The sequence below is a fragment of the Mytilus edulis genome, chromosome 6 (assembly GCF_963676685.1).
Source record: "Mytilus edulis chromosome 6, xbMytEdul2.2, whole genome shotgun sequence".
NCBI lineage: Eukaryota > Metazoa > Mollusca > Bivalvia > Mytilida > Mytilidae > Mytilus > Mytilus edulis.
The window spans coordinates 61,906,561-61,917,920 of record NC_092349.1 but is presented as its reverse complement, the minus strand read 5'-3'; the positions used below and the strand labels follow the sequence as shown (position 1 = coordinate 61,917,920).

Here is an 11,360-nt window from a genome sequence, read left to right as displayed (position 1 = left end):
AAGTTCATATGATTCAATCCAAATTATCCTCAAACTGCGGAAATTTTTTTGAATTGATGCAATCTTGTTCGCCTTGAAATCGACGTAACATATTTAGTCAAAATTCTTTTTAAAAAAATCACCTATATAACGAAAAGAACACTGAGACAGACATTAACACGCAAGGGAAGGCTTAAATTCTTCTGTAATTTTCCTGCTACAGATTATAAATTAAGCCAGTTCACTTGTCATGTTTTGTATTGTTGGAATTTCGGAACCCTCTTGTTCATCCGTTTAAAGCACCATGAAACAATGGCCAGCTAACTCCCAGTTTCAAAAATCTTTAAATGTGCAGTATGTCGTTGATACGATTTGAGTTCTAAAAATTAATCAAGATAAAATAAGGATAAGAAGACATTTTTAAAATATAAAACCCTTGTTATGTTTTATTAATTTTTGAGAACATCTTTATGTTAAAGATATTAATCAAAGTACTGAAGCTCGAACATCGGATGACCGCAAATCCAAATCCCATCTATTTACCTGAAAGTGACGTTACAGTACAGATATATATTTTTTTCTGTGCGTGGATGATAAATTCAACCTCATCGTAGAAGTGATACAAATCAGTAAACTCTATTTTGTTTGTTTGTTATACATTAATTTAATATTTGTAAATTACAGTTACATATATATATAATTTTTATCCATTTGTATATCATTCTATTGCACTATATTCATTATAGTGCTGTGCAAGTGCATGGTGGATACTCTTCTGTAATAATTCGATTTTTCTGATAGATTGAATTTGAGTGGGCATTCATATTTTCCAGCAAAGCATTCAATGTTCCACGCAGAGAGAGGGAGCAAAGACAGATAACTCGGCATGGGAAATTGCAAACGTTCTTGAGATATTCTTCCGGATACGGTAACATCCTTTTTCTGTACGTGTGTATAAATATTGAAGATTTTTTACTTTATTTATGTTTCTAACGAGTTAACGACATTTTCTTATCATTAATTCATGTTCCAAAAAATATATTTTTAGGAGTATCCATTTAAAATGAATTAAAAACAAATGATAAGAATGTAATTTTGCACTCGATAATGTCAGCGTATTTATCATTATCATGTTTATAGATCGGTTACAATCTCAAAACGAAGGTTACGTAATGGAAATTTAGGCGACAGCAATACACATGAATGCCCTCACGGTCATCCGATGTAAAATGAATAGAGAAGTTGTTCATTAAGATATCATTAGATAAACAAACACACGGACCTAATTTTATTTCTCTTTTTGTTTTCTCATTCAATGACCAGTGGCGGAACCAGAATTTTTGAAAATGATGGAGCTGCGTTTGTTGGTTCTATAAGCAGTTTGATTGAGAGGGGTCTCTGGACTCAGTTTTGTTAAAACTCCCTGCTAATTCAAAAAATAAATACAAGATAAGAGGTGGTGGGAAACTATCTTCGTCCTCGGGTCAATATAATCTGAATAGACGCATATATAATGTGTTGACCTTGTCAAAGTCTATAATTCATAAATGTAATTCGGCGCCTTCCAAAATCATATGTTATGATTATGTATGCAAGATATGACGACCCATGCAATGACCAGCTTGATGCAGATGAAAGAGAACATTACATAAATAAAGCCGTTAGTGTTCTCGTTTGAATTATTTTACATAATCTTTTCGGGCCTTTTATTGTTGACCATGCAGTATGGGCTTTGCTCATTGTTGAAGGCCGTACGGTGACCTAAAGTTGTTAATTTCTGTGTTATTTTGGTCTCTTGTGGAGAGTTGTCTCATTGGCAATAATACCACGTCTTCTTTTTTTTATATCAACTTATTTTCCGTTCACATTTTCCGTAAGGAATAAGGTTGCATTTTGTTTTTTACATGTAGCTTTCTTTTTGCTTCGAATAACAGGGCAGATCTTTTAGTTTCAGTCGATATACACGCCATCTTGAAATAATTACTTGTCACATATAAATTCTGTTTGTTTGCTTCATGATGTGGCTAATATTCAGCAACAACTATTGGCTTAAATGAGATAAATAATAACAGACTGTCCTCTTCTGAGGATATTAAGCCATCAAATGCAGGAAAATTAACTATGCGTATTACATTTCAGATAAAATGTTATTAATTCATGGTCGTTTTATTATGCATATATTACACACTGAAATATCAATTATTAATACGTCTTTATTTGCATTGCTAATCTGCAATATGTACGATTTGTTTGCTAAAAAATGTTCCTGTACAATGTTTTCAAAAATGCATTAAATGTTTTTTATGACTTTTGTCAATCTAGGCACACCTCCAGAGAGACACATCTCGAAAATGTGTCTATATATTTGTAAATCTTTTAATTTTCAACAAGTAAAGTGAACAAAATATAAAAAAGAATGGATGTATAACGCACACTCTTTTAGAAGAACAAAATACTTAATAATTATATAACAGTTTTATATCAAACAATATATAAAAATACTACATTTCCAATACTAAATCAACAACCCGATGCACATATATAACCTTCATTTCACATTCAGCATCTAATGGATTTTACCTTGAAAAAGAATACAACGAAGTAAAATAGAAAGAAGAAAGCCAAACCTTATAATTTTCTTAATTTTCAAAGTGTATATCACTGATGCATTTTGTTTTAATCTGTGTCAAAAAAGCGTTTACCAGAACGTAATAGGTGTTTGCACATAACGTAATTGGTGTTTGGACATAACGTAATAGGTGTTTGCACCTAACGTAATAGATGTTTGGACATAATGTAATAGGCATTTGCACAAAGCGTTATCAGTGTTGGCACATAGGGTATTTCTAATAAAGTAAAAGTGTTTGCACATAATGATGTAGTTGTTATACATCACTTAATAGGTATTTGCACATAACGCAATAGGTGTTTGTGTATAAGGTAAACTATGTTTGCACATACGGTAAACGATGTTTGCACATAGGGGGAACGATGTTTGCACATAAGGTAAACGAGGTTTGCACAAAACGTATAAGTTGTTTGCACATAATGTAAAAGACATTTGCACATGACGTAATGAATGCTCACAGAGAGTATCAATTGTTCGGCAAAACGCATAGGAACTAAACCATGATGTGTTGTGTTTTTCACTGGAGATACATAAGTATTAACACAACATAACGCCTAAAGACTTTAACATCATAAGGTTTACATAGAACAAAGGTGTATCAAAACAAAACCTTTAGAACATTTGGCATAACAATCACATTTGAGACAAGACGCATTTTCTAACTGACTTACGTAAAAGAAGAATAGACAGAACATAGATAAAATATGAGAGAATGTAAAGGTGGTTGATCATAAAGTTTCGAAGTATTCTCATAATATACAGTAGTAAAAGCATGATGTAATGCATATTGCACACAACAAACTTTAGCAATGACAAATCATACTACTATTTGACCTAACAAATAACTAATTTGACATAACACAGAGATGCCGTGTCATGAAATACAGACATTTGCACATAAAATAAAGAAGAAACGACAGGACGTAAAGACAAAGCGACAGAGCACATTAAATATTTACACTATAAGACAGTTCCGACGTTCCATATTAACAAAAGAGGGACGAAAGATACCAAAGGGACAGTCAAACTCATAAATCCAAAACAAACTGACAACGCCATGGCTAAAAATGAAAAAGACAAACAGAAAAACAATAGTACACACGACACAACATAGAAAACTAAAGAATAAACAACACGAACCCCACCAAAAACTAGGGGTGATCTCAGGTGCTCCGGAAGGGTAAGCAGATCCTGCTCCACATGTGGCACCCGTCGTTTTGCTTATGTGATTACAAATCCGGTAAATTGTCTAATTCGGTAGGTCATATTCATGAAAGGGAAGGGGATTGTAGTTACGACGTAAGGAACATATCCGATATCATTTGTGAAACAACTCGTTTCACTTCTTTATCTTCATCAATAATAGTCTTGTCTATGTGCCATTCTGGCCATTCTATTTCTGGTTTACGAAGATACTCTGGTCCATTGAACTAGTCTGGGTTTGATTCAAACTTTGAAACTGACATTCCCCTAGTTGCATACTTGGCGGGATTAAGCTTTGTATTAATATAATTCCACTGATCAACAATTGTAGCTTCATGAATGACTTCTAAGCGGTTTGCAACGAAAGCGTGGAAATGTATATTATGATTGCTGATATAGCGTAACACTGACATACTGTCTGTCCAAAAGAATGTTTTGTCTATGCTATAATTTAACTCCTCCAATATTACTTTGCTAAGTTTAACTGCGCGTGTTGCGGCTGTAAGTTCCATCCTAGGTATAGTTACCTTTTTCAATGGTGCTACTCGAGACTTGCCGAGTACAAAAGAACAATGAATCATTCCTTCACCATCAACAAAGCGTAAATAAAATACCATTCCGTAGCCTATAGCATCCGAAAAACAATGCAGCTGAGATGAAACAACCTTTTCAAAATTTTCAGGTTTATAGCACCTGTCTATTCTCATGTTCTCAAGGTCGGAAAGCTGATCTAACCAATCATTCCATTTCTTTAAATCAGATCCTGTAAGTTCTTAATCCCAACTAAATCCTTGTCTACACAAACCTTGTAGTATAGATTTAGCATTCAGCACGTACGGCGATATAATTCCTAAAGGATCATATACTGAACTAGTAATTGAAAGAATACTTCTTCTAGTCGCTATTTTGTCTTTGCACTTAATTCTGAATCCAAGAGTGTCAGTCTCTATAAACCATTGCACACCTAATGCACGTTCAACCGGGAGGTCATCCTCACGACTCCACTGCTTGACCTCTTTGGCACGCTCCTCCTCTAGTATCGATTTAATTACGAGTGGGCTGTTACCGATCCATTTTGTCATATGAAATCCACCCTTTTCACAAAAAGAAGTTACGTTCTTTATCAACGATATTGTCTCAACGTCAGTCGATAATGACGAAAGACAATCATCAACATACATGCTATTGTGTGTGCTACTACTTTGGTATAGTGTTCACCGAAGTCTTTAGCTGTTCTTTTTAGCGCATAGTTACAGCAACTTGGTGATGATGCGGCACCGAACACATGGACGGTCATTCTATACTGTTCCGGTTCATTCTCCATGTTACCGTTCGGCCACCAAAAGAATCTTAAACAGTCTCTATCAAGTGGTGGCACTTTCACCTGGTAAAACATAGCTTCTATATCTCCTAAAATTGCAACTTTCTCTTCATGGAATCCTTATGAGAACACCTAGAAGGTTATTAGTGAGATCCGGTCCCTGTAAGAGTTGTTTATTTAGAGACAGACCCATATATGTAGCTGAACAGTCAAACACAATTCTAATTTTGTCTGGTTTCTGACTGTGGTAAACACCATGATGCGGAATATACCATACTCGTCCATCGTTTCTGTTGAACTGTTCCTTTGGGACGTGTTCCATGTAACCTCTTTCTAACAGTTTGTCCATAAAATCAGTATAGTCCTGTTTGAATTTAGGATTCTTGATAAACTTGTTCTTAAGACTTCTCAATCGTTGCTGGCCCTTGGAAATATTATTCGGCAGTTTCACATTGCTGTCACGGAAGGGTAGCGGAATGTAGTACTGTCCCTTCTCAAAATGGATATTCTTTTTCACATAATCTAAGAAAGAATTGTCGTCTACTGAGTTTTCTCTCTCGTCATCTATAATACGTTCAGGAAAAGTTCATAGATTTTTCAACTAACTCGTTAAGCCTTGAATGCTCTTCTTCATGAATCGCAGACATCTCTACTCGATTAACGACTTTATTAGTTTCTCTACATTCTCGTATCATGTTCCATATAATCCATCCTAATCTAGTGCGTGTGGCATGTGGGGATCCACTTGGTCCTGTTGCTACCTCAAATGGTGTGTAGGCATCTTGGACATTATTGCCTATCATAAGTCCAATACTAGCATCAAGGTTAGGCCATTTAATTCCAGACAAGTGACTCCATTTCGAGATTTCTTCTTGTTACGGAATGTGATCTACTTAAACTGGCATCTCATCCTTTGTATAGACTCTTGGGAGTTCTACAACATCATTCATTTTTAGGTCCAATACTAGTAATCCAGAAACTGCATAAGTTGTCATCTTATACGGTTCACCCATGGTATTTAGTGTTATATGCATTCTTTTACCATTTCCACCTAGCTTGTGCAACAGATTTTCCGTACAGAATGACACGATACTTCCTGAATCAAAGAATGCGTATGTCTCTACACAAGGTGCTTTATTCTTCAGTTTTACTCTTACTGGTATTATAGCCATTGCACATGACATATCTCCAGCCCCTCCTTGGCTGTTACTATCTGATAAATAGCTTATGACGCGCTAGTCTTGTTTTCCACATCTGTCGAACGTTCACTCTGTTTCATTGGTGTAACATATCTTGGTACTTTGTCTTTGTCGTGAAGTAAGGTCGAATGTCTTTTGTTACAAATGAGGCATGTGGCCCGCATTTTAAAGTTAACTGTTCTGTGTCCTATTTTGAGACAACCAAAACAATGATCTTTGCTCTTTAAATGTTCATAACGGTTTCTATAACTCAAAGATAGTATGCTTTTGCAATCTTCTAATTTATGACAGTTTCCACAGTAGGTACATTTCAGTTCATTTACATGCTTATCGTGTTCGTTTTTAACATCTGTGGCAAAGCTCATCCTTTGAGTCTGTTTCGATTTGTTATCAGTCACATTTTTAGCCTTCTGGTCTCTTGTATTATTCTGTTTTGCAGAAACCGCTATATTACCATAAGTTGGGTCATTGGCCTTATTAGGTTCCTGTTTAACAACCTGCACAAAGTGTGTAAATGTTACTGACTCTTTCTTTTCCTTTGTTCGCATAACTACATTTCTCCATCGATCATAAAAGTAGAATGGTAATTTAATCATTAGTCGTTTAATGTTCTCAGAGTATTCAAGAATATGCATAGCTTCCATGCTCTCAGTTGCGTTTTCACATTGATTTCAATCAAAAATAAAGAGAAATTATCAAGTGACTTTGAATCTCCAGCTTGTATGGTAGGCCACTCTAGTGCTCTTTTAATGAATGCATTTGCAATAACTTCTGTATATCCGTATCTTTCTTCTAGTTGTTTGATTGCTGCACTATATGCATGTTCGCCTGTTAAATGATTGAATCCACTTACTACTTTGCTTGCTTCGCCATATGTAAGTCATTTTCTCCTCCTTGTTATCTGTATTTGCAACTAGTCTTGCTTGAAATTGTTTATAAAACATTCTGTATTCTAAAGGATTTCCTCCAAATTTCTTAATATCAGGTGTAGGTTTTCGTAAGTGTTTCACTACTGCAGACATACTACTTTCCACTGTATTAGCCTGAATATTGTTCATATTTTCATCATGTTTAATACTGGATATCACAGTCGTATTATGTTCATTTTTAGGTTCTTGCAAATGTGTGTTGTTTGCGGTAGATATCATTTTATTGACCTTTAGGGCTTTAACTGGTCTAATTTCGAGTACTTCTTTTATCTCGTTCTTTGGTACAAACGGTTTTGCCATTACGTTATAATTCACAGCTGTTTTGTTTTGTGCAGTGTCAGATTTCTTTGGTTTTGATTGTACTTTGACAACGTGAGTACTACATGTACTATTTGATTCAACTTCAAGATTTTCATACTTGTCTAATAGTTTTTGCATGTACTATAGCTATATCAGTGTCGGTGTCGAGTTGCAATTCTGCTTCTTCTTCTAATTTTAATTTTAACTTTGCTAACTCAATGTCTTTCTTTCTTTTAAGTGCTGCCAATTTTTTTCTAAAATTCAACTCGTTTTTGTTCTTCGTTAAACCTTTGCGATGATAAACTTGATCTTGAAAGTGATGATAGTTTACTAATTACACTTTTTTACCTTAGTGTTTGTTTATTTTCTTTGCAGATAGCGTTGAAAATTTTTTCTATTGATTTCATGATCTCACGTAAAGATTCATCTCTTTCTTGGAAAACCATCATATATGATTCTTTGTCTTCCTCATGACCTATCTTAGGCATGATGTTTTGGTGTTGTTCTATGAACATCTCATATTTGTCTATCCATATTGAATACTTCCCTTTGATGGTATCATATGGTGCTTTGTCTGCTATTAGATCAATATTGTTTTCAGAAAGACGATTTAAGCCACCATAACTATGGGGCAAGCTTATCAAATTCGTATTGTTGTCCTTTTTCTGATAATAATCTTGCTCTTGCACCATCTACATGTTCTGATTCCAAACTACATGTAGTCGTACTGGTAGTTTCTTCCGTTACATTTGTGTCTTTTATATTTGCACTTTCTTCAATTACATTTGTGTCTTTTATATTTGCACTTTCTTCAATTACATTTGTGTCTATTATATTTGCACTTTCTTCATCTTTAGTAGGTTTGGTGTCGCTTTCTGTTAAATCCATGTCAATATATTAATGATATGATGTCTATACCAAATAAAATACTAATTCCTTCCGTTCAATTCTCTTTAATCAGGTACGAAAAGATTAACTACAAAATAAAAGATAAAACACACTAGATTCTACTATCAAAAGTAGCATTTTCTTAACTATAATACAATACAAAAGTGCATCTATCATAACATTTACGGTAGTAACATACACTTGTTCTCTTTCAAAAAAGTAATATCATGAACATTTACGGTAAATAATTGCCAAATTATCAAGGTCAAGTTTTATCAGTTTTACATCAATTAAACTCAAAATTTCTTACTTTAATCATGAAAGATAATTTATCTGTAATAAATAAAAGAAACATACCATATTGGTTGACTCTGGCTTCTTCCGAAAAACTCTTCATAAGAAATCGCTTTTTCTCAAATAACATGCTTCAAAAATAATTTTTACCTGTATTTATATTAATTGTGTTATATCATTGTCATGCAATATCCTTTCAAGTCAAAATAAGTTGTTCAATAAATTATAATAGGTATAACCAACCGTCGTGATTCCCGTGCGTAATAAGAGTGATGACCTAAGCAATTTTAAAGTCATTTTTTCCTGGAGTTATCTACCCTACCTTATGCTCTCTACAAAAGGAGGTCGTTTTCTGAAGTAGCTAACTCTGGTATTCCTTATTTTCATCATAATCAAAGATTTTAACCAAGCACGTTTCGTGCAAATTCCCTGAAGGGGTTCATTTAAGTAAAATAAATATCACTAATTACCAAAAAATACAACAATAGGCAACAATGGTTTTGTTCTCAAAGTTCTCAAATTTGGCCGCTACAGTATTTATATCTGTACGTGTAATGCAAATCTGTTATGCATTCGTTTGATGTGTTTGGGCTTTTGATATTGGGACTTTCCTTATTGAATTTTCCTCGGAGTTCAGTATTTGGGTGATTTTTCTTTTTTAGTACTGTATATGAACTTTAAACCGCATATTGTAACATTCCGGAAATCAATATTCCCGTTTTATATAAAAAAAATAAATAAAACAAAATAGTGTTTCAGTTGTCCAATTAACTAACTTAAGAGATAACGGTCCTTTTATTCAAATATGTAATATGTGAGTATTTTTAATTGATTTCTTCATTATGTCTATGTCAGTAATTAAAAATGTCTAGTTGATTACAACGAATGAAAATGTGAAAAAAACTAATGCAAATTAAGTAAGTAAAAATAACAATAATAATAAAAAAAACATTCGCAATAAAAGTCTGAAATTGACTTATTTGGTTCCATGAAAATTTTAAGAAACGAAGATTCTGAGTCATATGGACAAATGAACTCATCAGATACTAGGAGTAAAATTCTGTACGGCAGAAGCACGTTTGGTCTTCAAAAGACTCATCATAAAGCTCGAATAAAAAAATCAAAAGGCCAGATAAAGTACGAAATTGAAACGTATTGAGGTCCCAAAATTCCCAATTATCACCAACTCAGTAGACATTTTATCTTACATATACTTACTATAATTGCCTGTTCACAAGTAAAGAAATAATGAAACAACTAAGGTTTCAACTCCTTCAGGAAAAGTTGACGTAAGAAGAATTTTGCTTTTCTGTTTAGGTGTCTTATTATTAAATACATATAGCTTCTGTCGTTGCAGCGTATAAACGCACCATTGGCTTTTAATTATATAGGTTTGAGCGTATCTGATGATGGTGTATCCAGCTGTAAAGCTCTTAAGACACAAGAAATATAGGATGTGTTTATTTCATTTACTAGTCCTTGGTCGATACCCCTTCTGGGGGTATAGCTTCTAACGTTGAAATGTATTTACAAAAATGTACGCATCCCTGGCGATTTAGTTATGGATAAAATCATTTATGCAAACTTAGAACATATACATTTGTATATCACTTATGTCAAATACAGGAGACCTAAATCTCATATGGAGTCTTTGTTTCGCGTCGGTCAAATAGGATAAAACATCATGAGGATTAAATGAGCAACTTAGGAAAATAAATTTGCCGATATCTGAAACGGTTCAAGAGAAGATGCAATCGCAAGAAAACAAGGTTTGGGAGGATAATTATATAACTCCTACAAAGTATTCGGTTATAACAGCAGTGCCAATTTCAAAGGCGCATATCCTGCGCAATATTACATACAAAAAATCTAAGCAACATCTTGCAAAACAAAAAATAAGCGAAAAAAAAGAAATTGGTCTTATTCATCATTTTGATATCAAGCTTCAATATTGTGTCCGATGATCCAGTTTGCTCACCAACATAGCAAAATAGGAACGGATGGGTACCATTGTACTAAAAATGATCATAAACAATACTGTTATATTTATTTATTTCAGTTTTGATATATTCGGTACAAATTCCAAAATTCATAGACCTATGACTTCAGGTAAATTAACGTTTTCGTAGATCTTGTCTTGCATATAATTTCATATCGGCAGTTTCCATATCTATTATAGCTTTCATTATGTAATAAACAACAACAACAAAAAAACGCATACAATTAGTTAAAATCTTGCTTAAATGACAATAACTCCTTCCGAAAAATCCCTTCATATTTGTATGTAGATCTCAATATTCTTAACCAGTATTACCCTCTGTCTAATTTTCTCAAATTTTAACAGTTTACAAGACAATGGACGAACCTTTCACATTAATCCTATATTCTATTTCTAACCATGTCATATGCATAAAAGTTGATTGACAAGCAGGGTCATTGGACTCAGCTTTTAAAATAACTATTTCAATAATGATCGTCACAAAGTCTTTTTTCTTAAATTGACCTTGTAGTTAAAGAGGAGAAGATATTTGTAAAAGAAAACGGATACTAATGACGACTGTATTACATATATGTAAGATGAGAAATTAAAATAGAATATATACATGAGGAAGAAACAA

The 11,360-nt window shown here is 33.6% G+C and overlaps 1 protein-coding gene across 1 annotated transcript; it reads right to left on the bottom strand.

Moving 5' to 3' along the window:
• Window positions 1-4,038: 4,038 nt before the first annotated feature.
• LOC139526540 (uncharacterized) lies at window positions 4,039-4,518 on the bottom strand. Its single transcript, XM_071321698.1, has one exon. It carries the CDS (start codon window positions 4,516-4,518, stop codon window positions 4,039-4,041), a length of 480 nt encoding a protein of 159 aa, XP_071177799.1.
• Between the last annotated feature and the right edge of the window lie 6,842 nt (window positions 4,519-11,360).